General features: G+C 43.8%; 1 protein-coding gene across 1 annotated transcript; it reads right to left on the minus strand.

Annotated features, from left to right (window-relative positions):
* Positions 1 to 1,281: 1,281 nt before the first annotated feature.
* TPGS2 (tubulin polyglutamylase complex subunit 2) lies at positions 1,282 to 24,668 on the minus strand. Its single transcript, XM_075840425.1, has 8 exons — positions 24,452 to 24,668; positions 23,562 to 23,652; positions 18,138 to 18,217; positions 10,426 to 10,513; positions 10,041 to 10,172; positions 9,127 to 9,231; positions 8,118 to 8,281; positions 1,282 to 1,655 (listed from the first exon to the last, which is right to left on the minus strand). The coding sequence occupies exons 2-8, from the start codon at positions 23,632 to 23,634 to the stop codon at positions 1,437 to 1,439; spliced, it is 861 nt and encodes a 286-aa protein (XP_075696540.1). The 5' UTR covers positions 23,635 to 23,652; positions 24,452 to 24,668; the 3' UTR covers positions 1,282 to 1,436.
* Between the last annotated feature and the right edge of the window lie 146 nt (positions 24,669 to 24,814).

Here is a 24,814-nt window from a genome sequence, read left to right on the forward strand (position 1 = left end):
TGAGTGGGACCCCATATCCATCTGCCCTATGATAAGCTAGTTACCAACAAAAACTGGGGGTAAACAGGGGTTATCTAAACCAGACAATCCCTGTAATGCAGAATCACTGTCGTCCTATGTGTCAAATAATTACCATTTACTATATACCGATCAGCCGTAACATTAAAACCACCTGTCTAATATTATGTAGGTCCCTCGGGACTCCAGAACAGTTCTGACCCGATGAGGCATGGACTCCACAAGACCTCTGCAGGTGCCCCGTGGTATCTGGCAGCAAGACGTGGTCAGCAGAGCCTATAAATCCAGTAAAATGTGAGGTAGGGCCTCCATGGATTGGACTTGTTCTCCAGCACATCCCACAGATGCTCAATCGGACTGAGATCTAGGCAATTCGGAGGCCGAGTCAACACCTTGAAGTCTTCGTCATGTTCCTCAGACCATTCCACTTCTGCAGTGGAGAATTAAGGAGTGTTGACATTTAGGGGGTACTTTGTCTGCAACAACGTTTAGGTAGGTGATACGTGTCAAAGTAACATCCACATGAATGTCAGGACTCAAGGTTTCCCATCAGAACATTGACCATCACTCTGCCCCCGCCGACTTGTCTTCTTCCCATATGGCACCAGGATGCATTCTCTTCCACAGGTAAGCCACACACACCAACCTGGCTATCCACATGATATAAAAGAAAACGTGACTCGTGAGGCCTGACCACCTTCTTCCATTGCTGAATGGTCCGGTTCTGATGCTCACATGCCTATTTTAGGAGCTTCCAGCAGTAGACAGGGGGTCAACATAGGCACTCAGACCGGTCTGCAGCTACACTGTGTGTTCTGACACTTTTCTATCATAGTTAGCAGTAACTTCTTCAGTACTTTGTGCTACAGTATCTCTTCTGTGGGATCGGACCACACGGGATAGCCTTCACTCCCCACTTGCTTCAATGAGCCTTAGGCGCACATGACCTTTTTGCGGGTTCACCAGTTGTCCTTCCGCTGACCACTTTTGCTAGATACTAACTACTGCATACTGGGAACACCGCACCAGATCTGCCATTTTGGAGGTGCTCTGACAATTTGGCCCTTGTTAAAGTCGCTCAGAACGGACTGTTCACTTGATGCCTAATATTCCCCAACCCTTGAAACACTCAAATGTAACCAGATAATGAGTGTTATTCACTTCATCAGTTAATGGTTTTCAGGTAATTGCTGATCGGTCTATATCAATAACTCACATACCTGGGATACACATTCAATGCGTTCATCTGATTCTACATCTTAATTGCTCAATAGTTCCATTTATTTTGAGGTGACATAAATAAAAATAATGATATTTTACATTCAGTAACAACAATGCATGTACAGATCTGAATAAATAGGAATAACACTGAATACATAACCACAAACTACCTCCTGCTTAGTGAGGCGCATGTAATGTCACTTCCGGGGCACGCCGGACTGCTCTGGCTTTTTGGTGGAAAAAGGGGGATTCTTCTGGTACCCTGTGGGTGGTCCTGGCAGTTTCTTCTTGGTTACCGGGGTCTTGTTTTTGCTCTTAAAAATCTTGTTTGGGTCCAGTTTGTTGATAAAAGAGTCTGGATCTTCAGACAGCTGCAATGGGTTGAAGGTGATGGGTTTGTACATGTTCATCCATTGCTGGCAAGAAGAACGACACAGGTAAGTGACTAATGCAATTCAAGATCAGTAAAAGATAAGCATAGGGTCAGCAAAGTGGTATCAGCAATTCTGGATAGGAGGAGAGGCTGGCTGTAAGACAGGTGAGTATAATCTACTGTTCTCAGATATCAGCCATTTCAGATGAGAGACTAATTGTAGGACAGGTGAATATGATTGATGTTGTCGTAATTTCAGTCTTAGGGCCGGCTGGCTGTTGTGTTTCAATGATGGTCACTACTTTATGTCACATATCTCCAGTACTGAGAACCTCCAAAACCCTTTATATTGATATGCGAGACGGATATCAGCTGCTCCTCTTATAACACTGCTGCAATATTAGGAGCTCTGGACCTTCGGGTTAATGTTGTAAGCAATCGCTTTCAGATTTTAACAGAACTTGACCCCTGTTCTTCCAATAGTTGAGGATTCCAGTCTTATGGATATGCCATATACCTCAATTGTTGGAATACACCTTTCAATTCTATATGGAAATACGTCACAATATTAACCCCTTCCCGACATTTGCCGTAAATGTACGTCATGGAAAGCATTGACTTCCCGCATCTTGCCGTACATATACGCCGAATGTTTGGGACCGGCTCAGAAGCTGAGCCGGTGCCATCATCACCGGATCTCAGCTGTATCTTACAGCTGACATCCGGCTGTAACGGCGGGGACCGAAATTAGCTTCGATCCCCGCCATTAACCCCTTAAGTGCAGCGCTCAAACGCGATCGCAGCACTTAAGGTGTTTGCAGCTTATCGGAACCCCAGTAATGAAATTGCCGGGGTTCCGGTGGCTGCAATGGCAACCGGAGGCCTAATACTGGCCTCACGGTCTGCCTAGCACCGAAGCCGGTCAAGATCTGCCCGGCGGCGGAGCCTGATTGGCTTCCGTAGCTGCCGGCAAGATGGCGCCGGGTCAGGAGCTGATCCGGCGTCATCAGCGGTGGAAGTCAGCTGTACTGTACAGCTGACATCCACCTGTAACGGCAGGAACCGGAGCTAGCTCCGATCCCTGCCATTAACCCCTTCGATGCAGCAATCGAAAGCGATTGCTTCATCGTAGCGGTTACTAGCAGATCGCCACCCCTGACAGGCAATCAGGACTGGCGACTGCTGTTATGGCAACAGGAGACACAATGGTCTCCTGCTCTGCCATTACGGAAGCCGATTTAGGCCCCGCCAGGAGGCGAAGCCTAATCGGCTTGCTGTCAGTGAATGACTGACAGATCTAATACATTGCACTACATAGGTAGTGCAATGTATTAGAAAAAAAAAAATCTGACCGTGGGACTTGAGAAAAAGTGTAAAAAAAAGTATAAAAAAAGTGTAAAAAAAAGTGCAAATAATAAAAGTTTGAAAACAATAAAAGTTTCAAGTAATCAAATAAAACACAATCCCCCTTTTACTCTTATCAAGTCCTTTATTATTGAAAAATAATAATAAACCATATGTATTTGGTATCGCCACGACCGTAACGACGTGAGGCATCAAAATATTATATTATTTATTGCACGCGGTGAACAGCGTAAAAAAAAACGTAAAAAACGTTACCAGAGTTTCTGTTTTTTAGTCACTTTGCCCTACACATGTTAGAATAAAAAGTGATCAAAAAGTCGCACGTATCCAAAAATGGTACCTATAAAAACTATAGCTCGTCCCGCAACAAACCAGCCCTCATACCGCTACGTCTATGAAAAATAAAATTAGTTATGGCTCCAATAAGTCAGGAAATAAAAAAATATGCAGTTGTGCCCGAGGGGAACATTTCTTCCGTTTGAAGAGGCGATTTATCAAGGACCTAAAATTAGGGAACCAGGAAAGGGAGAGCCCAAACATATCCGCTGGAAGCGACGGTGCCCGTATTATACCAGGACAACACTTTCCCAGCAAAATTCCCCAAACTACAAAGGCGCGGAGTGTGGATCAAAAGGGGGATAATAAAGGACGCCATAGATCAGTGCGACACCGGCCTGTGCAGAAATGATTGTGTCACAGCGTAACACACATCTATGGATCATTTTATTGTTTTTTTTTACCCCATTATTATACCACCTGACTATGCCCCTTATATACTCCGCCCGGCTTACATGTGCCCCCACATTATAAACGGAAACACCAGTAAGACTCCAAACAAAACTACTACCAAGCAAAATCCACGCTCCAAAAGCCAAAATGGCGTTTCCTCCCATCTGAACCCTACAGCGTCCCCAAACAGCAGCTTCCTTCCACATATATGGCACAGTCATACCCGGGAGAACCCTTTTAGCAATTTTTGGGGTGTGTGTCTCCAGTGGCATAAGCTGGGCACGACATATTTGCCACTGAATGGCATATCTAGAGAAAAATATCAATTTTTAATTTGCACCATCCACAGCGCATTCATTTATGGAAAAGACCTGTGGGGTGAAAATGCTCACTACACCCCTTAATAAATGCCTTGAGGGGTGCAGTTTCCATAATGGGGTCACTTCCCAGGGGTTTATTTTTATTATTTCACATCTGAGCCTCTGCAGTTGTGAACCAATACTTTGTAAATTGCCAAATTAGGCCTCAATTTTACATGGTACTCTTTCACTCCTGAGCCTGGTCGACTGTCCAGGCAAGAGATTAGGGCCACATGTACGGTGTTTCTAAAACCAGGAAACCCAGCATAATAATTAGAGAGCTGTCTTGTTATGGTGGCACAAGCTGGGCACCACATATTGTCCACATATCTGTGGAAAAAATCCCATTTTCACTCTGCAACATCGAGTTCACACTAATTTCTACAAAACAACTCAGGGTTAACATGCTCACTACACCCCTAAGTAAATGCATTGAGGGGTGTAGTTTCCAAAATTGGGTCACTTCTGGGGGGTTTCCACTGTTTTGGGCCCACAGGCGCCCACAAACCAATCCAGCAACATCTGCACTCCAAATGGCGGTCCTTCCCTTCTGAGCCCTGCCGTGTGCCCAAACAGCAGTTTATGACCACATATGGGGTATTGCCGTACTCGGGAGAAATTGCTTTACAAATGTTGGGTTCTTTTTTTTCCTTTATTTGTTGCGAAAATTAAAAAATTTGCGCTAAAGCTACGTCTTATTGAAGAAAAAGGATTGTTTTTATTTTCACTGCCCAATTCTAATAAATTCTATGAAACATCTGTGGGGTCAAAATGCTCACTACGCCCCTAGATGAATTCCTCAAGAGGTGTAGTTTCCTATATGGTGTCACTTTTTGGGCGTTTTCATTGTTTTTTCCCCTCAGGGGCTTTGAAAATGTGACATGGCCGCCGCAAACCATTCCTGCTCAATGTGATCTCCAAAAGCCAAATAGCGCTCTTTCCCTTCTAAGCCAAGCCGTGTCTCCAAACAGCCGTTTATTACCACATGTGGGGCATTGTTTTACTCGGGAGAAATTGCTTTACAAATTTTGTGGTGCTTTTTCTCCTTCAGTCCTTGTGGAAATGAGTAAAAATAAGCTAAACCTACATTTTCTTTGAAAAAATGTTGATTTTTATTTTCAGGGCCTACTTCCAATAATTTCTGCAAAAAAACTGTGGGGTCAAATCGCTCACTATACCCCTAGATAATTTCCTCAATGGGTGTAGTCTCCAAAATGGGGTCACTTGTGGGGGGTTTCCACTGTTTTGTCTCCTCAGGGACTTCGTAAATGTGACATGGCCTCCGCAAACCATTCCTGCTAAATGTGAACTCCAAAAGCCAAAAGGCACTCCATCCCTTCGAAGCCCTGCCGTGTGTCCAAACAGCCGTTTATTACCACATGTGGGGTATTGTTTTACTCGGGAGAGATTGTTTACAAATTTTACGGTGCTTTTTCTCCTTCAGTCCTCGTGGAAATGAGAAAAAATTAGCTAAACCTACATTTTCTTTGAAAAAATGTCGATTTTAATTTTCACGTCCTACTTCCAATAATTTCTGTAAAAAACCTGTGCAGTCAAAATGCTCACTGTACCCCTAGATAATTTCCTTGAGGTGTGTAGTTTCCCAGATGGGGTCACTTTTGGGGGATTTTGACTGTTTTGGCACCGCAAGAGCCCTTCAAACCTGACATGGTGCCTAAAATTTATTCTAACAAAAATAAGGCCCCAAAATCCACTAGGTGTTCCTTTGCTTCTGAGGCCGGTATTTCAGTCCATTATTACACTAGGGCCACATGTGGGATATTTCCTAAAACTGCAGAAACTGGGCAACAAATATTGAGTTGCATTTCTCTGGTAAAACCTTCTGTGTTATAAAAAAAATTGTACTAAAAATTTATTTCTGCAAAAAAATATGAAATTTGTAAATTTCACCTCTACTTTGCTTTAATTCCTGTGACATGTGTAAAGGGTTAAGACATTTTCTAAATGCTGTTTTGAATAATTTGAGGGGTGAAGTTTTTTAAATGGGGTGACTTTTTGGCGGTTTCTAATATATAAGGCCCTCAAAGCCACTTCACAACTGAACTGGCCCCTGTAAAAATGGGCTTTTGACATTTTCTTGAAAATGTGAGAAATTGCTGCTAAAGTTCTAAGCCTTGTAACGTCCTAGAAAAATAAGAGGATGTTCAAAAAACGATGCCAATCTAAAGTAGACATATGGGGGATGTTAGTTAGCAACATTTTTGTGTGGTATAACTGCCTGTCTTACAAGCAGATACATTTAAATTGAGAAAAATGCTAATTTTTGCAATTTTTCGCTAAATTTTGGTGTTTTTCACAATTAAATACTGAACATATCGAGCAATTTTTGCCAGAAACTTAAAGTCCAATGTGTCACGAGAAAACAATCTCAGAATCGCTTGGATAGGTGAAAGCATTCCGGAGTTATTACCACATAAAGTGACACGTCAGATTTGAAAAATGAGGCTCGGTCAGGAAGGTCAAAAGTGGCTAAAGAGGGAAGGGGTTAAATGACTGCTGTGACTACAATATAAGGGCTGGAGCATTAATCGTGAAAACAAATAAAGCACAGAATCTTAGCTTTCAGTAAACCAATGTTTTTGGCCCAGTACTCGTTCGAAGTACAAAAATATGAACTTACTGGTTCTGTGTATGTGACGGGGGGGATTAAGAGGGTGGGCACCAAACGAGAGCAGAAAGAGAGGAGAATGTCTGTAAGGCCCCATGCACATGACCGTAGATTTCGTCCGTAATTACAGTCCCATTCATTTCTTTAGCAGACAGACACCATCCCGTATATTTACAGGAAGGTGTCAGTGCCATAGAAACCTTCCGTAAAAAATAGAACATTTTCCGGACTGTGCTCCCATATTTTATAATGGAAGCACGGTCTGCAAATGTGGACGACTGTCCGCAGCCCTCCGTGCCCGTAATTACGGACCGTGATTACAGGGAACGGTCGTGTGCATGGGGCCTAAGGGTCCTTTTACAACGGCCAATTTGGGGCGTAAAAACTAGCACCAATCAAGGAGGCAGCTCGGCGCTTGTTTGCTCCTTTCACAAGGAGCTATGATCAGTAATGTATGGGGACGAGCGCTCGTTACTACTATCATTCATCCCCATGCACTACCATCATCCCGGCAGCACGTCTCTATTTACACAGGCAGATGCGCTGCCGACAATGAGAATATTTTGTGCTGCATAAACAATACGATCAGCCGATGAGCGAGCGTTCATCGGCTGATTCGGGCAATTATCGTTAGCGAGCATTTGTATGAACGCTCGTTTGCCCGATCATTGGCCCGTGTAAAAAAGCTTTTAGTGTCATCTCTCCTCCTGTGCAGTCTCCAGTGACTCCAGGGGTGTGATACAAGAACTTTTCTTCATGTTATCACTCCCTTACCAATCAGAGTGGATATGTGCTCTCTGTTTGTCACATAAAACGAGCTGCTGCAAATCTAATCACACCCTGCACCTAATCAGACCATGTGTCGACTTTGTGACGCAAATGTTTACTGGCATCTGGATGAGTTATTTTTGGTCTCTTCAGTTCTGGTGATTTTGTGAAGATATGTGCACGTAGACATAGTCATAAGTGGCATGTTTGAACTCTGCACATTTTAGGTGTTCAGATGTTGTGCGTCTCAGGCTCTGCTTAGATCAGACATTTAGCGACACACATTATTATTTTTATTTATTTTTTTACATCATGTTATGCTTTGATGCAAAATTGCATGAAGGCGCCAAAGAGTGTAAAGTGCTGGGTGCATTTTACAATGTGACAGGTGTCAACCTTCATAAAATATATGGGTAGAGAATATGATTTTTTTTCTATTTTGTGATTTAAGCTTTATTTGTGTTAGTCAAAAAATAGTCCTGAGACACCTGCCACCGAAATGGTTAAATAGGTATTCAATAAAGGTTTTCATTGTGTAATGGAAAGTTATAAAAAAAAAATAACATGTGATATGTGATCAACATTATTTGCCGAAACTGGAATACCCTTTAAGCACAATACATTTTAGACATTGACATGAGCTCTGACAGTATACCTTGGCCTGTGGGCTCATCCCGTAGCTGGTGAAGGAGTATTGCCACTGTGGTAGCCCCAGGTGACACAGAAGTAACCGGTAATATGCCGTGAATGTGTCTGTAAGGAGATGCCAGTAGAGAGCACGGTCCAGGAACCAGATTGTAGGGTCAGAAGTCGTCTCCCCTGATTGAAGAAAACACAGGATCAGTTTCTGAATGTTCAAGTCCAAATGCAGTTCTTAGAAAATGTCCCTTTGGACTTTATGTAATGTTTGCAATGTCGCAATAGCGCCATCATGAGATTCGATTATGTAATATCAATCTTACAAGAAATATGGACGTCCACTGATCGCATAGGGTGATACAGATGTCTACTGATTGACTAGGACTATATGAGAATCCACTGATCGCATAGGGTGATACAGATGTCTACTGATTGACTAGGACTATATGAGAATCCACTAATCGCATAGTCCCCCCTCTTATTCCTCTCACAATCAGCCTCTAGGAGATAGACTAAGACAACGGGGTAGTGGACATGCGCCAAATTTATTATGAGTTTTAAAAATGTTGTGCAACTTCCTCGACAGTTTCAATAAGTGTCTAGAAAAAGGGGTGTGGCTAAGTTGCAGAAAGCGGCAGATTTATTAACGGCCATTTTTTTTTTTTTTTTTACATAAAGCATGCCAGCAAAGAGGCATAAGGAAGATAAAAGCATCTAATATGTCTAGCAAGATGTGCCACATTTATCATACAGCGTGCGTCACGGTGATAAATGTGGAGCAATTTCTACCTGTATTAATAAATCTGCTCAACTAAGTCCAAAAACCACATCTAATGTTTCTGGAAACCCATGTGTTACTGCAAGTCGGATGCTTTTATAGATGAGTCTGGTATGAATCCCAGTACAACCGGTATACAAGCAGAACCCAGAAAGAATACAATGGACAATGGCACACATCAGTCTACACACAACAGAAACAATCTGGTTCTCTGTTATTTAACACACAATATGAAGCTTCTGCCAACCTGGTTTGTGTTTTTTGTAAACCAGACAAACTTTCCCGTTTCCATTACAGGGATCCAGCTCAAAGATCACGTTCCGGGAATCAAAATGTGGCTTTTCCGGGAGGCCTAAAAGTAGAAAAAAAATGAATACATTAAAGGGGATGTTCAGTCCCTGAAAATTGATCGGCTCCCGGGACCCTCACCAATCAGCTGTTTTAAAGGGGCCTCAGCGCTCCCCTTCATTCCTTATCTGCTCATACTGTGAATCGCCGATACTTGTAGTGGCGGTTCACAGTATTACAGCCGTCTCCCATTGAAGTGAATGGAAGAAGGCTGGAATACTGTGAACCGCCGCTACAAGTGTGTCGGCCATTCACAATACGAGCAGATAAAGACTGAAGGGAATGTAGTGCTTGTACGAGCGCTGCTGCCCATTCCAAACAGCCTATCAGCGGGGGTCTCGGCAGTCGGACCCCGACCGATCAGATATTGATGACCTATCCTGAAGATAGGCCATCAATTTTTAGGGACTGGTCCAAAACTGAGAAAGTCAGCAGCAGTATTCAGTCGTGCAGTGAGAAGGATTGGGGGGGGGGGGGGTCTCAGCACCTCAGGACCCCTGTTCTAGGGATCATCGGGCCGCCAGACATTTATTCTCTTTCCTGTGGAGAACTCCCTTTGATTCACAAAAACAAAACCTGAAGCTCCCCCACCGTTATGGAAATTTGCATTCAATGCTTTACAAAAACGACAGAATTTTTTTGTCTGCTAATTATGGCAATGCTATTATTTTCTATATATTTTTTTAATGCTCTCATTTCTTAAGGAGGTGCCAAGAGCTTCTCAGGGGCAGCAATGCGAAGACAAGCAAAGGATTTACCCCCCCCCCCTGGAGTAATAGGAGAATCCAAATAAAGGAGTGAGGGGTCCTGTACCTTCCTCCTCCGAGTCGTCATCCAGGTCAGCGAGTGTCGGGGAGTTGGGCAGTGAGTGGGATGAGGAGCCTCGAAGACTAATCAGGTTGGAAGTGCTATTAATTACCATAGAGCCAACCTGGACCGGGTTATCTGTCAGAGACAAAAGGAAAAAGTATTAGCGCCAATTTCCCAGAAAAAAAAAAAGTTTTTTTTTCTGTCAAATTGTTAAAAATTCTATGAAGCCGTTTCTTAGTTCTATCTGTTCTCGGGGAAGCTGGGTGATATATGGTCATTACAGCTGGAGTTGTCATCTCCTACAGTCCTGGAAGGTAAATCTGCCCAGTTAGGTAGTGATTCATCTCATGCTGTCACTTCCTTGGGTGGAAGAACTGAAAAGACTCACCATCCATCTTCACAGACCAGGACATGTGGAAGCCATCCGTCATTAGGTAAAAGTTCTTCAGATCTTCTGGTAACAGGCAGGAGTGTTTCTAGACAAGCACACAGCAATAATTCATCATTACAGGTGTAAACTCATTCACAACCTGACGCACCATCAGCCGATTAAGTTCACTGAAAGAAAATATATAAGTACAATAAAAAAATTCTGCATCTTTTTTATATACTTCGGTTTCAATTCCTCATCCTTTAAAGGCTTATTCCCAACTCAGACAAGATATGCCATAAATATCTGATTAATACACATCCCGGCACCTATATCGAGAGTGGGGTCCCCGGACTCCTTTTCCACCAGCTGCTGAAACGAGGTGGAGAATAAAAGGAGAGGCAGCGCAAGTCCCGACGATATCCGGATCCACAGCAAAGTCCGCAACACTTTCGACTTCCTTATTGAACTCTGCCACACATCAGCGGCCATTCCGCAGCAGGAGTTCGCGTGCTGCGGACAGACATACGGTTTTCTTTATTAAAACAGGACTAAACCACTCTGTCTTCGGATTTACTAAAATAAATGCTGATTCTTGTTTGGGTGGAAATCCTCTTAATTTAGACCTGCTAAAAGATGCCCGCAAAAGAAAAAACCCAAAGGATTCATGGATGTGGAGATCTACTCAATGTGCTTGGAGGCAAGTCTTTGTTGCGACACCCCAAATGGGGCTTTAGGGGTGGTTTTTGAGAGCTCAGGACCACTTGCACCTGTATTTCTTAGGACAGACACATTAGATAGTTGTTTGCCGATCCTGCATGCTGATTTCAATGAGATGGGGGGGGGGGGGGAGGGAGTCATAGCTAGGATTTCCTTCACCGGGTATAGAAATTCAGAGAACTCTGTACTTAAATTACCTGGAGTTGCTTGTCGGAGACCCCCCCCCCCCCCCCCATCGGCTGCACCTTAGAAAAGGGCCTCAGTCCTTTAAATCATATCCAGCAGTGGAAAACAAAGGATCAACAAAAGGTTAAAACCCAACATGTCAATCCTTCTGTACCCGATATCTGCTGTTGGGGCACTATCTAGCTGCTCCCGGGCCGTACACATTAGTTTGTATGAGCCGATTTAGAATAACTACTGGAAAACCATAAGCGGACAAGTAAGGAATACTCTGCTACTAAATGGACGTCTGCACTCCGCACGGCTGGCTACACATATAAACTCTCTATTGTTTTGCCGGATCAGAGCACATTTCTCTTTACTTACATGCGCTGTATTATATGCTGTGGACTTCATGTAAAAAAAAACCAGAATATTCTCTGTCCATAATCAACCCTTACTGTAGACCACTGCTGCCCCCTAGTGGTACATTTTAAAAATGCAACTGATCTAAAATAGATGACAAATTGTCCCTAACTAACAGCTCTCAAAGAAAAAAAAAACGGAGTTGATGGCAACTGGTGCATTTTGGCATTTGCGCCACATAGAAATGAATAGATTTTAACAATAGTATATTCACAAACTCTTTTTTTCACCAATCCAATTCTGTTCTGTGTAGCCCAAGGCAATGGCGGTTTCTAAGGGGCTGAATGCCAATGTTCTCCACTCTATCTGCATTCTCAGGATACCCATATAAAAACAAGCATTAGTTATTGCTGCGCTCATCTGTAGACTTCCACCTAGAGGTGAGTATCAGAGGCCGTCTTCATGGAGCAAAACCTCACTGCGGTACTTAACCCATTCAGGACCAGGTTGTTGTTTTTTTTTCTTTTTCCTTTTTCTCTCCCTGCCTTTCAAGGGTCATAACTTTTTTATTTTTCCTTGCAAAAAAAATGATTGGTCATTTGCATTTTTAAAACCTCCAGATGTGGCTATGGCACTCCGCACAATTAAATAACAATTCTGTAGCATCTTTTTTTAAAACTCTGCTTTATGCTGTTCCTCTGTTATTCCTCCTAGAAATGTATGAATAAATTGACTGGGTCAAACAGTGTAATCAGATATATGTGGCCAATACACATGGATGAAGTCATTCACATATGAGAAACACAGTTAGCAAATGTTATAGAGTGTAAGCCGTAAGTGTAATTGGTAGCACAATATGGTGTAGCTAAGGCAAATGCAAGTGAAAGTCAAAGATCTGGATCCTAATGCCAACAGATAGCCAGATGTATGAGAAGGAAAGTAGTACTACGTACCCGGATTGATATGACCAACATGGGGGAGACGCCAGTCCCGACGCGCGTTTCGGCTTATGCTGTGTCACGTATAGCCAAATGCATTTACAATAGTATTAATCCCGGGTCTTGTTACTCATTCCTTACATCATGTGTTACCATTAATATTTGTATACCACATGGGCTGACGCCAACTTTACACTGTATGACTCATTTTTTAATTGTCCTGTTTTTTGTATCTGTTAATAAAGAAGTTTTCTCTATCACATATTACCTTGAGCGTACTTGACCTCTTTTCTCTATAGGTTTCGTAGTAATGCTATGGTCGGAGTACCAGGTCATATTGGGTTATATGTGTGTTCTCCTCAGTCTATAGTTATAGCTATTTGTGTTACTTTGACTTTTATAGACATATAAAGATACATATTCTTGGAGTTCACACGATTCCTGCTTGTGTACATGTTGGTTTTTCATCTCACTCTGACAGACACTCATCTGAGACAGTGCTGGACTAGAAGGACGACAGCTTTGATCTTGGGATCATATTATATTAGCTTTAAATGATAGGATCAAACCTCTAGGAGTAATAGTCGGGGTGCAGCACTTGTTTGAGGTCAGGAACCTATTATAGCAACGGATGCATCAGGAACATAACCAGTACATTACCCCCCCCCCCGTCCAAGTGTTTCTCATTGATGCACTACAGCCAATAGTCACATAGAAACCCCATGTACTGCCCCATGAGCTGGTATAGCAGAACCCTTACTTCAAAAAGTCCCCGTTCTTGCAAATTCCAACACGCAAAAAGATTTTTCTTGCTTTGATGTCGCCATCTTATGTCACACTGTGTGAGCACATTTTAAATACGGCTGAGCTGTGATTGGTTGCTATGGGTAACTAAGCCAGTTTTGCTTTGATTTTCAGGCACTGCCCATTTACCACTGATGTTATTTTGACTACAGGCCTTTACTTTTGCACCCTTTTTGAATAACCCTGTGTATGTATGTATGTATGTATGTATGTATGTATGTATGTATGTATGTATCTGTGTATGTATGTATGTATGTATGTATGTATGTGTGTGTGTATGTATGTATGTATGTATGTGTCATGTATGTATATATATTCTCATTTGTGACTGGCGCTGCAGGTCTCTAGCTGTGTCAATAGTGATGCTCAGAATAAAAAAAAAAATTAAGATCATTAACACTTTCCCATCGCTCGATTTACGTCGGGAAAGGGTTTTATAAAATGGCATCTGCTCAGAAGACCCAGTGGCAATGCTTGCGATCAGAAACATGTGATCGCAGGCATTTAACCCCTCAGGTCCTGTTGTCAGATGTGACCACCGGCATCCAAGGGATTTTTGCTGCCCCTTTCACTTCGGGGCCGTTCGCCGGTTCCCACGCGGCGAGATCGCAGGAGCCGGTGTATTCCTCTAGCAGCTGGGAGCCTTCTGAACGCTCCCAACCCTGGTATAGGAAGATTGATATTGAGAACTGCCAGTGGCAAGTTTCAATAGCAATGCACTGATTTTGCCATAGACCGCAATACTGTGATATTGCAGTCTATGACATAAGCAATCTAATGATTGCAGGTTCAAGCCTCCTAGAGGGGCTTAAAAATAGTGATATAAACAAATAAAATTTAAAAAAAATATAAAAATTCAAAATCACCCCCCCTTTCCCTAGATCACATATAAAGATAAACAAAAATAAACACATTAGGTATCCCCATGTCCGAATGTGCCCAAACTACAAAAATATTTATCTAATACGGTGAACGCCGTAGCGGGAAAAAAAGGTCAAAATGGCCAAATTGCAGTTTTGTTTGCCACTTCAACCCCCAAAATAAAAAGTGATCAAAATGCCAGACATTCCCCGAAATGGTCGTGACAAAAACAACATCTTTCCACGTACAAAAAGACGCCCTACACAGCTCTGTACGCTGGGGTTGTCACGATACCAGATTTTGGACTTCGATACCGATACTTTGTGTAGTATTGCGATACTCGATACCAAAACAATACTTTGCCAACAGTAATAAAAAAAAAGAATAAGTTCTTCCATTTTCTGATGTGAGGCATGTGGTGTGATGAATTTAACCCCATCATGTTCCTTAGTCATAATAGACAACATTGGGTTAATGTGTAAGTTACATGATGGAGTTAATTACTATTAATGTGAGGCACATGGAGGTTCAATTCATCACACCTCGTGTCTTACATTAATAAGTGAAAGAAATTTGTATTTTATTTTTTTTACAGCGTACACATCATAAATGACGCAAAAATTTGTTGTGCAGGTTATTACGGCCGTGCCAATACTGAATATGTGTATATTTTATGTATTGAGACTTATTTTAATGTTTATTGTAAAAAAGGCGTATGTGTATTTTTTAAATTTAATATCACTTTATGTTTTTACTTTATTTTTAAACTTTAATGTCCTGGCATATATCTATATACTGATAGGTATGTCCTAACAACTGCCTGTCTACTAAGTATGCCCTAACAGGAAATATGGTAAGACAGCCCTGGGGTCCTTCAATGGACCCTGGGCTGTCTGCCCATATATGGTATGTCCCTCAATCGCGTCACAGGGATTGCCTGTGACGAGATCCAAGGGGCATCCCCCCCTTCTCATTTTCCAGTTGAATGCTGCAGTCAGCTTTGATCGCAGCATTCAGAGGAATAGTGGCGGAGATGAGAGGTTTCTCTCATCTCCGCCGTTAGATTGGGGCTGTGGCTGTGTAATACAGTCATTGCCCCGCTCCTGACAACAAGTGCAGACGCGGTCAGCATGAGCGCAGGCACTGAAGACAGAACATGGGGGTGTTTGGCAGCGCGCCTGCCATGTTCTGTCTTCAGTGTCGCCGCTCATTAGTGCAGCGCTGGCCGCATCACCTCATGCTGATCGTGCGCGCACTTGTCAGGACTCAGGAGCGGGGCAATGACTGTATCGCACAGCCGCAGCCCCGCTCTCATACATTCATGTGTTACAATGCTCAGCTGTGCGGTGGCACTGCTTAGTATCGAAATACATGAAATAACGGTATCGAACCGTTTGAGGGTGCACGGTACCGAAACAGTATCGAAGTATCGAGCAACCCTACTGTACACAGAAATATAAAAAAAATTATGGAGTTCACATTATGGCGAAGCAAACATATTTTTGTATCTTTCAAACATTTACATTTTTTTAAAAGGTACTAAAACATAACAAAAGCTATCTAAATATCTAATCACCATGTTTGTACGGACCCGCAGAATAAAAGGTAACGTGTTATTTTCACGTACAGTGAACACCGTAAAAACGAAACCCATAAGAACATGGCGGAACTGCTGTTTTTTCCAATTCCACTTCATTCTGAATGTTTTTTCAGCTTCCCAGTGCATCACACATAATATGACATAGTACCATCAGAAAGTACAATTTGTCCTGTAAAAATTAAGCCCTCATATGACGGTCAACAAAAAAAATAAAAAGTTATAACTTTTTGAAGGCATGGAGGAAAAAACAAAAGCGTAAAAACTAAAATTTGTCTGGTCCTGAAAAGGTTAAGGAAATCTATCACCAGACAGACCCCTTCAAGAAAGAGCATCTATCATACCCGCTGAACAGTGCCATGAACTGAAGCGCCAAGCTGTGACTACGTTAGTTTTCATGCAGTGCGAGGTTTGAAGGGATTACAAAAAGATGGCTGCTTTCTTTAAAAAAGAAAAACAAAAAAAACAGTGCCACAGCTGCCAACAGGTTGTGTGTGGTATTGCAGCACACTCCCATTCACTTTAAAGAGGCTCTGTCACCAGATTTTGCAACCCCTATCTGCTATTGCAGCAGATAGGCGCTGCAATGTAGATTACAGTAACATTTTTATTTTTAAAAAACGAGCATTTTTGGCCAAGTTATGACCATTTTCGTATTTATGCAAATGAGGCTTGCAAAAGTACAACTGGGCGTGTTGAAAAGTAAAAGTACAACTGGGCGTGTATTATGTGCGTACATCGGGGCGTGTTTACTACTTTTACTAGCTGGGCGTTCTGATGAGAAGTATCATCCACGTCTCTTCAGAACGCCCAGCTTCTGGCAGTGCAGACACAGAGCGTGTTCTCGAGAGATCACGCTGTGTCGTCACTCACAGGTCCTGCATCGTGTCAGACGAGCGAGGACACATCGGCACCAGAGGCTACAGTTGATTCTGCAGCAGCATCAGCATTTGCAGGTAAGTAGCTACCGACTTACCTGCAAACGCCGATGCTGCTGCAGAATCATCTGTAGCCTCTGGTGCCGATGTGTCCTCGCTCGTCTGACACGATGCAGGACCTGTGAGTGACGACACAGCGTGATCTCTCGAGAACACGGCTGTGTCTGCACTGCCAGAAGCTGGGCGTTCTGAAGAGAAGTGGATGATACTTCTCGTCAGAACGCCCAGCTAGTAAAAGTAGTAAACACGCCCCGATGTACGCACATAATACACGCCCAGTTGGACTTTTACTTTTCAACACGCCCAGTTGTACTTTTGCAAGCCTCATTTGCATAAATACGAAAATGGTCATAACTTGGCCAAAAATGCTCGTTTTTTAAAAATAAAAACGTTACTGTAATCTACATTGCAGCGCCTATCTGCTGCAATAGGAGATAGGGGTTGCAAAATCTGGTGACAGAGCCTCTTTAATGGAGCCGAGTTGCAGTACCAGACACAACCCATGGACAGATGGGACGCTGTTTCCTAAACTCAGCAGCCATGTTTCTCTTATCGTGTAGAAACCCTTTAAATCTGATATCCTGAATAGAACGGACGCGTAAAAAAAATGGCCCGTCGGAACAGAACGCCGTTTTTCCCATTGAAATCAATGGGCAGATGTTTGGAGGCGTTCTGCATCCGATTTTTCAGCCGTTTACGGCCCGATAAACGGCCGAAAATAAGCCGTGTGAACATACCCTAATAGTACCTGTTCATGCGAGTTAGAAAGAGCATTTAATAGAATGTCTTTCTACAAAGAGTTTTCCCATTTTATAAAGTAAAGGCAAATCTTTAAGATATAAGATATGTCATCACTTCCTGATCAGTGGGGGGGGGGGGGGGGTCTGTCCAATGGGAGCCCCACCGATCCGGAGAATGAAGGAGCTGCAGTGTCTCGGGTCCCCTACAAAGTTTTCCCTGCAGTGGCGCTCCCTGCCACTGGCTGGGTATTTAATAAGCCAGCATTGCGACCCATTTACTATCAGGATCGCTTGGGATCCCAGAGGTTGTATCACCACTAATCACAGATTGAAGGTATAGCTTAGTGAAATTACATTACTTTATAAGATTGAAATAACCCTTTAAAAGCAACAGAAGGGAATACTGGCAGATTTCCGCTCTGAAGCCTGCAGAATTGTGAATGAAACTCTGGACTATAATACAGGCTGTAACTGTAAGCAATGTATGCACAAATTGATTCAGCACTGATGTAGAATAAATGTCCTATGTGAACGGCTCACACTGTTCATGTTATAAAGACATCTGCGGATTTGCACGTTGTCTCAAACGTATGATCTCACTCACCTGCTCCCAGGACACCATCACGTGCCGCTCGGCAGGAGGCATCTCCTCAATCTTCACCTCAGTCACTCCTGGAGACGATTCTGATAAGTAAGAACACACATGATTACTCCATACAAGTTTTCCCACAAGATTCATGGAGGGTGGGGGTCTGAAAAATGAGAAACTTTCTGATTTCAAATTGATAAAGGCAAGGGCTACACGGCGACATTGGCAATGTTCCCTCTAAGTCATGGCAGCTCCTGAGCGGGGCAGTTAGGGAGCAGGGCAAGTCTCCATCATTGGTGGGCGATCTGATGACCAAAAGTAATACCCCCAGTAAACGCTAATATAGCGACTAAATAAGAGAATAAGAAAACATATTTTAAATACTATAATATTACAAGTCCAGCAGTAATATAGAGTTATAAACACCAATTATAGGCATCAATGAAAGAATCCCTCATTACACCACTGTCCTTTTAGATGGCGCCACACAGACCCCCTATAGATGGCGCCACACAGACCCCCTGTAGATAATGTCACACAGACCCCTTGTATATAGCGCCACACGGACGCCCCTGTAGATCGCGCAACACGGACCCCCCTGTAGATCGCGCCACACGGACCCCCCCTGTAGATAGAGCCACACGGACCCCCCCCTGTAGATAGCGCCACACGGACCCCCCCTGTAGATAGCGCCACACGGACCCCCCCTGTAGATAGCGCCACATGGACCCCCCCTGTAGATAGAGCCACACGGACCCCCCTGTAGATAGCGCCACACAGACCCCCCCTGTAGATAGCGCCACACAGACCCCCCCTGTAGATAGCGCCACACAGACCCCCCTGTAGATAGCGCCACACAGACCACCCTGTAGATACTGCCACACAGACCCCCCCCCTGTAGATGGTGCCACACACAGACCCCTTGTATATAGTACCACACAGCAATCCCCCTGTATATAGTAATACACAGCAATTCCCCCCTGTATATAGCGCTACACAGCCCCCTCCCCCACAGCTCCTTAAAAAAAATAAAAAAAAGTTTGTTCTTACCTGGCCAAGTTCCCGCGACAGCCAGAGCGCTACACTGCCTCTCCGGTGGGACGCATGCGCAGACCGGCGTGATGTGAACACCGGCCTGCGCAACTCCCAGCGCCTTATAGGCTGCAAGCTTAACGTGGCCTGCAGCCTATACAGGGGCGTAGCTAAAGGCTCATGGGCCCGATGCAAAGGTTCTTCTTGGCCCCCCCCCAAACTTCTCATGACCAATGGACCGCAGCTTTCAGCTGCATTGCTGGATCGCCTAAGTGATCCAACAATGCAGCACAAGCAGGCAGGGGCGTCACGAACGACTTAAAACATCACAATATATATGAGACAGCATATCTATGGCAATACGACCCTATAGCTATGGATAGGATTAGATACAGCAGCCCAGCAGACTGTATTACACATGATAGGATTAGATATAGGGCCCAGCAGACTGTATCACACATGATAGGATTAGATATAGGGCCCAGCAGACTGTATCTCGCATGATAGGATTAGATACAGTGGCTCAGCAGACAGTATCACACATGATAGGATTAGATACAGTGGCTCGGCAGACAGGATCACACATGATAGGATTAGATACAGTGGCTGAGCAGACAGTACCACACATGATAGGATTAGATACAGTGGCTCAGCAGACAGTATCACACATGATAGGATTAGATATAGGGCCCAGCAGACTGTATCTCGCATGATAGGATTAGATACAGTGGCTCAGCAGACAGTATCACACATTATAGGATTAGATACAGTGGCTCAGCAGACAGTATCACACATGATAGGATTAGATACAGTGGCTCGGCAGACAGTATCACACATGATAGGATTAGATACAGTGGCTCAGCAGACAGTATCACACATTATAGGATTAGATACAGTGGCTCGGCAGACAGTATCACACATGATAGGATTAGATACAGTGGCTCGGCAGACAGGATCACACATGATAGGATTAGATACAGTGGCTCGGCAGACAGGATCACACATGATAGGATTAGATATAGGGCCCAGCTCGCTGACATTGCAGCTCCAGCGCTGGACATTGGAAAGGTAAGTATAAGAATTATTTTCCTTTTTTATGTGTTACTAATTATTTTTGTGTGTTTGTGTTTTTTTACAAGTTCGGTTGTTGGAATACTTCAGATTCGAGGACTACTGCGATAACTGAGTTTTTTTTATTCTCAATAAAATGGATAATGGGGGTTGTGTGTGGGATTTTTATTTCAATTAAATATTTTATCTATGCCTTTGTATTTTTTTAAACTTTATTACTACCACCTTAGATACAGGGACCAGCAGACAGTAATCTTATACAGTATAAGATTAGAGTCTGCTGGGGCCCTGTATCGAAGCCTAACACACGTTAAAGGGGTTGTCCGGTCCCTAAACATTGATGGCCTATCCTCAGGTCCTCACTCCATTGAGTGTCGGGATGTTGCTGCGCTCTGGAAAGAGGGGGGGGGGGGCATAAGTACTGTCAGTTACTATAGTAACAGTGGCCCGTGTAGTTTATTACATAGGCCCCAGTTACTATAGTAACTTTTCATTGATGTGGTGCGTGGGGCACTGGTAGTATTATGCCACTTATAGTATTCATTTGTATGAGGATGCACATACAAGTGAATGTGGCTGTCGCTAGCACCGGAGCCCCCTCCGGCGCTAGCGATGCCACTGCATCCGCCCGCAACAGTGCGCGGGCTTTAAACTTTACTGAGCGGGCGGACTGTGGAAGGTGCGCGGTCACGCACTTTATAGGGAACACCGGACACAGGTCGTGTGGCAAAAGATCGCGTTGTCGCCCTACCTGCATTACTGGCAATGAAAGTCAATGCGCCCGCGACGCAACAGTTGCAAGAGATCCGCACCTGCTGGATTTTTTGCGACTGTCAGGTCGTGGTCGCTGCAACCTGTGGGTAGCAACGTAGCCCTATTGAGTTTCATTACCTGCGATCCAGACAGGGCAACTTGTGTCGCAGCTAGAGTCGCCATGTAGAATCACAAAAAAAAATTATAATAGATGACCATGCACAATACTTCACCAAGGATGTGCGAAAACTGATGGTGACTAATATGGAGCAGGAAACAATTTCGAGTGTGACCGTCGCCTTAGAATCTGTGAACACGCCTTCTGCTCTTTAACCCTTTCATGACCAAGGGTCATTGATGCCCTTGTGTGCAGGTCAAATTTTCCATTTTTGATATGCACTTCTATAAACGATAATATCTTTGGAACCGCTTTGACTATCACAACTAATTTTGCTTTGTTTTTTTTTTACAAGACTTCTGAGGCTTTCATTTTCTAGATTAGTTTAATTAATTCAGTGTTTTTAATTTTTATTATGCCAGTCAAATCACAAAAAATTAGAAAAACATAAAAATTTTTTGCAATTTTATATATATATATATATATATATATATATACACACATACACACACACACACACACACACACACACACACACACACACACACACACACACACTGTAGAGCTCTGTAACAATTCGTCCTCTTCTCTCTCCATCACCCTTGATCGCTGTGAGGGGAGAGTGAAGAGGGCTATATACACACACACAACCGTGAAAAAAATGGCAGTCAAAAAACAATCAATTGTCAGTTTTTCATGGGTGATTTGCATCAATGTGTCTCAAAATTTGTTTTTAAATTTGCCATCCGTTATTTATGGACGTTAAAAAAAATGGATGAATTTTATTTGTTAGAGTTTTTTTGTCCCAACCCCCTGAAAACACCACAGGTGAGCAGCTGAAACGTTGCACTGTATACTGCACTGATGGGAGAATAAATCCACTTTTCTGACGACATCTGTTTGGAGTGCTGCCTCTGTTTTCTACTTCTTGTTTGGACATTGCGGGATTTACAAGTCAGATCCCTGGAGGTCGGCACCAATCTGGACCCTGGAGGCTTCTCTTGTTCTGCTGTGCTGCCCACACTCTCTTTCATATATGGACAGTGACGTCAGGGGTTAACTCTAAAAGCAGAATTCCCTGCCAGAGTGGGGATTCTGCTCCAGGAGTAGGCCCGGACGTCACTATACATATATGGATAGTGACACCAGGGGCTTCTCCAGTAGCGAAATCCCCAACACAGAGCGACCTGACACCGGGGATTCCGCTCCTAGAGAGAGCTGTTGACGTCATTGTCCATATATGGATAGTGACACCAGGAGCTTCTCCAGTGGCGGAATCCCCGGCCAGAGATTCCACTCCTAGAAAGAGCCACTAACGTCACTGTCCAAATGGACAGCGACGTCAGGGGCTCTCTCTAGAAGCAGAATCCCCGGCCAGTGCGATCTGACATTGGGGATTCCGCACCTAGACTCAGTTCAGTTGGCTCTATCTACAGTCGGGCATGCAATGCTATCTACAATGGGGGGGTTGCACTATACAGCGGGGATGGAGATACGGTGGGGGTTCCCTCTAGGAGGGGAACCCTCGGCCAGAGTGCTGGCTGGGGATTCCGATGCTGGAGGGAGCTTAGGTGGCGGTATCTCCAGAGTTTTTTGCGTTGCCTACAGGGGGTTGTGGGTGGCACGATCTACAGCGGGGGGTGTATTCCGGGGCTCTCAAAGCCCCGGCCGACATGAGAGTAAAGCTAACACTGAAGCAGCACTGCACTCCTTTAACCCGTTCCAGGCTGTCAACGTTTATACACGTGCTAACTGTACGGGGCATTGGCAGTTAGAACGTATATAGCTGTATGGCAGTCGTGAAGGGGTTATAGAGGACCTGTCACTAGGTCCTACAAAGTGAGTTAGAGGTCTCACCTAATAGCCGCTGTGTCTGTGAATCCAGCAGTGTTTGTCCTGGACTTGTGCGTCCCACTGTTGCTGAGCTATGGACTCCTCTTTATTTAGCACCCAATATGGAAATGACCCACTGGGTAGCCAAATGGGTTTGGCCGCCAGCGATTCTTAATAGGCGGAGCTACCACTGAGACTCTGACGCTGACCTATCAGCGTGAGGCTGATACACAGATATACCAATCATTGGAGGAGCTCGCCTGGATAATCCTGCCTGCCATAAATGTCAGATAGATGCGGGTCACACATCTATCTCGAGAGCGGGGCCCCCTAAAGCCCCTTCTACCGCTGTGTGTTACGGCGGACGCGTCTGATTCCCAACTATAAAGGAGAAAACCCTATTTCTGTAACTGCCATTCAGTTCTATGGGGCTCTGAGCTCTAAGCCCCATAGAACTGAATGGTATTTACGGAAAGATCCCAGTGAGTCGGATCGAAACGTCGCTGATGGGGTGAATAAACACAACTTTTTGCTTTATTTACTAATTGGAGTGCTGCTTCAATTCTTTGTGTCATATATATATATAAATAAATTACCCCCCATCCCCTCCCCCAATAACTATAGCCTCTCACCCAGAATTTTGCGTATTCCCAGGGTGATTTTCTCAATGTGAGAAGACATTACGTTTTCGTTCTTATCTGCCATCTGGACGCAGAACCGGACCTAAAGAAAAACATAGGGTAACCATTAGAAGTGGGTATGTATACAGTAGGGGACACTCCCCCCCCCCCAAAAAAAACCAAAAAACAGTAAATAGAAATCCTTAAGTCGTTCCCTTAAATTACTATATATATTTTTTTAAAGTATATCTATATCAATATGGCTGACAATACAGATCGTATAAGGGTTGTCACCAAACTTTTCTGGACTCCTGAACGGCAAGTGTATCACTAAGGGTATGTTCACACGACAGCATCCGTAACGGCTGAAATTACGGGGATGTTTTCAGGAGAAAACATCCCCGTAATTTCAGCCATAACGGCATGTGCAGGCGCTTGAATGCCGCGTCCATTACGGACGTAATTTGCGCTGCTTTTCATTGGAGTCAATGAATAACGGCTCCAATTACGCCCCAAGAAGTGACAGGTCACTTCTTTGACACGGGCGTCTATTTACGCGCCGTCATTTGACAGCGGCGCGTAAATATACGCCTCGTGTGAACAGACAAATGTCAGCCCATTGCTTTCAATGGGCAGATGTTTGTCAACGCTTTCAAGCCGCATTTTTCGGACGTAATTCGGGGTAAAAACACCCGAATTACGTCCGTAATTAGTGCGTGTGAACATACCCTAATAGCTTGTTTGCAGGATTTGTATTAGGCTATTGACTTTAATTTTACAGGCAATCAAACTTGCTGCTTGTAAAAAATCTGATAGTCCAGCAAAATCAATTCAAAGGAATGAGAAAATCAACACTGAATAAAGGTAATAAATGACAGGCATATTATATGGCGTATACATACATCACCTCCCCCGCTTTTAGGAGCCCCCAGGTCTCCACACCAGGCTCTTTCCACTACAGTCCGTCTCTTGTGTAACCAGGATACACAACCCTCACGTAACGCACCATGGAAGATGTAGTTTTCTCCTTGTCAAGTCCCTAGACGCGTTGCATGCTGGATATTGTAGTTTCAATAACAATCCTCCTGTTTAAAAAGTATGTACAATAAACTACCACTCCCAGAGATGGTGTACTGTGAGTAAGACGTCACTAACGTCTGAGTTCCTATTCCTGTGTGCAATAAAATATGGACCAATGGAATAGAGAATGTTTTTTACGGCCGCCAATGAAAACGCAGGAAACAAGAAGGGCGGGGTTTGGGCTT

This window comes from Rhinoderma darwinii, chromosome 1 (genome assembly GCF_050947455.1).
Source record: "Rhinoderma darwinii isolate aRhiDar2 chromosome 1, aRhiDar2.hap1, whole genome shotgun sequence".
Classification (NCBI taxonomy): Eukaryota; Metazoa; Chordata; class Amphibia; order Anura; family Rhinodermatidae; genus Rhinoderma; species Rhinoderma darwinii.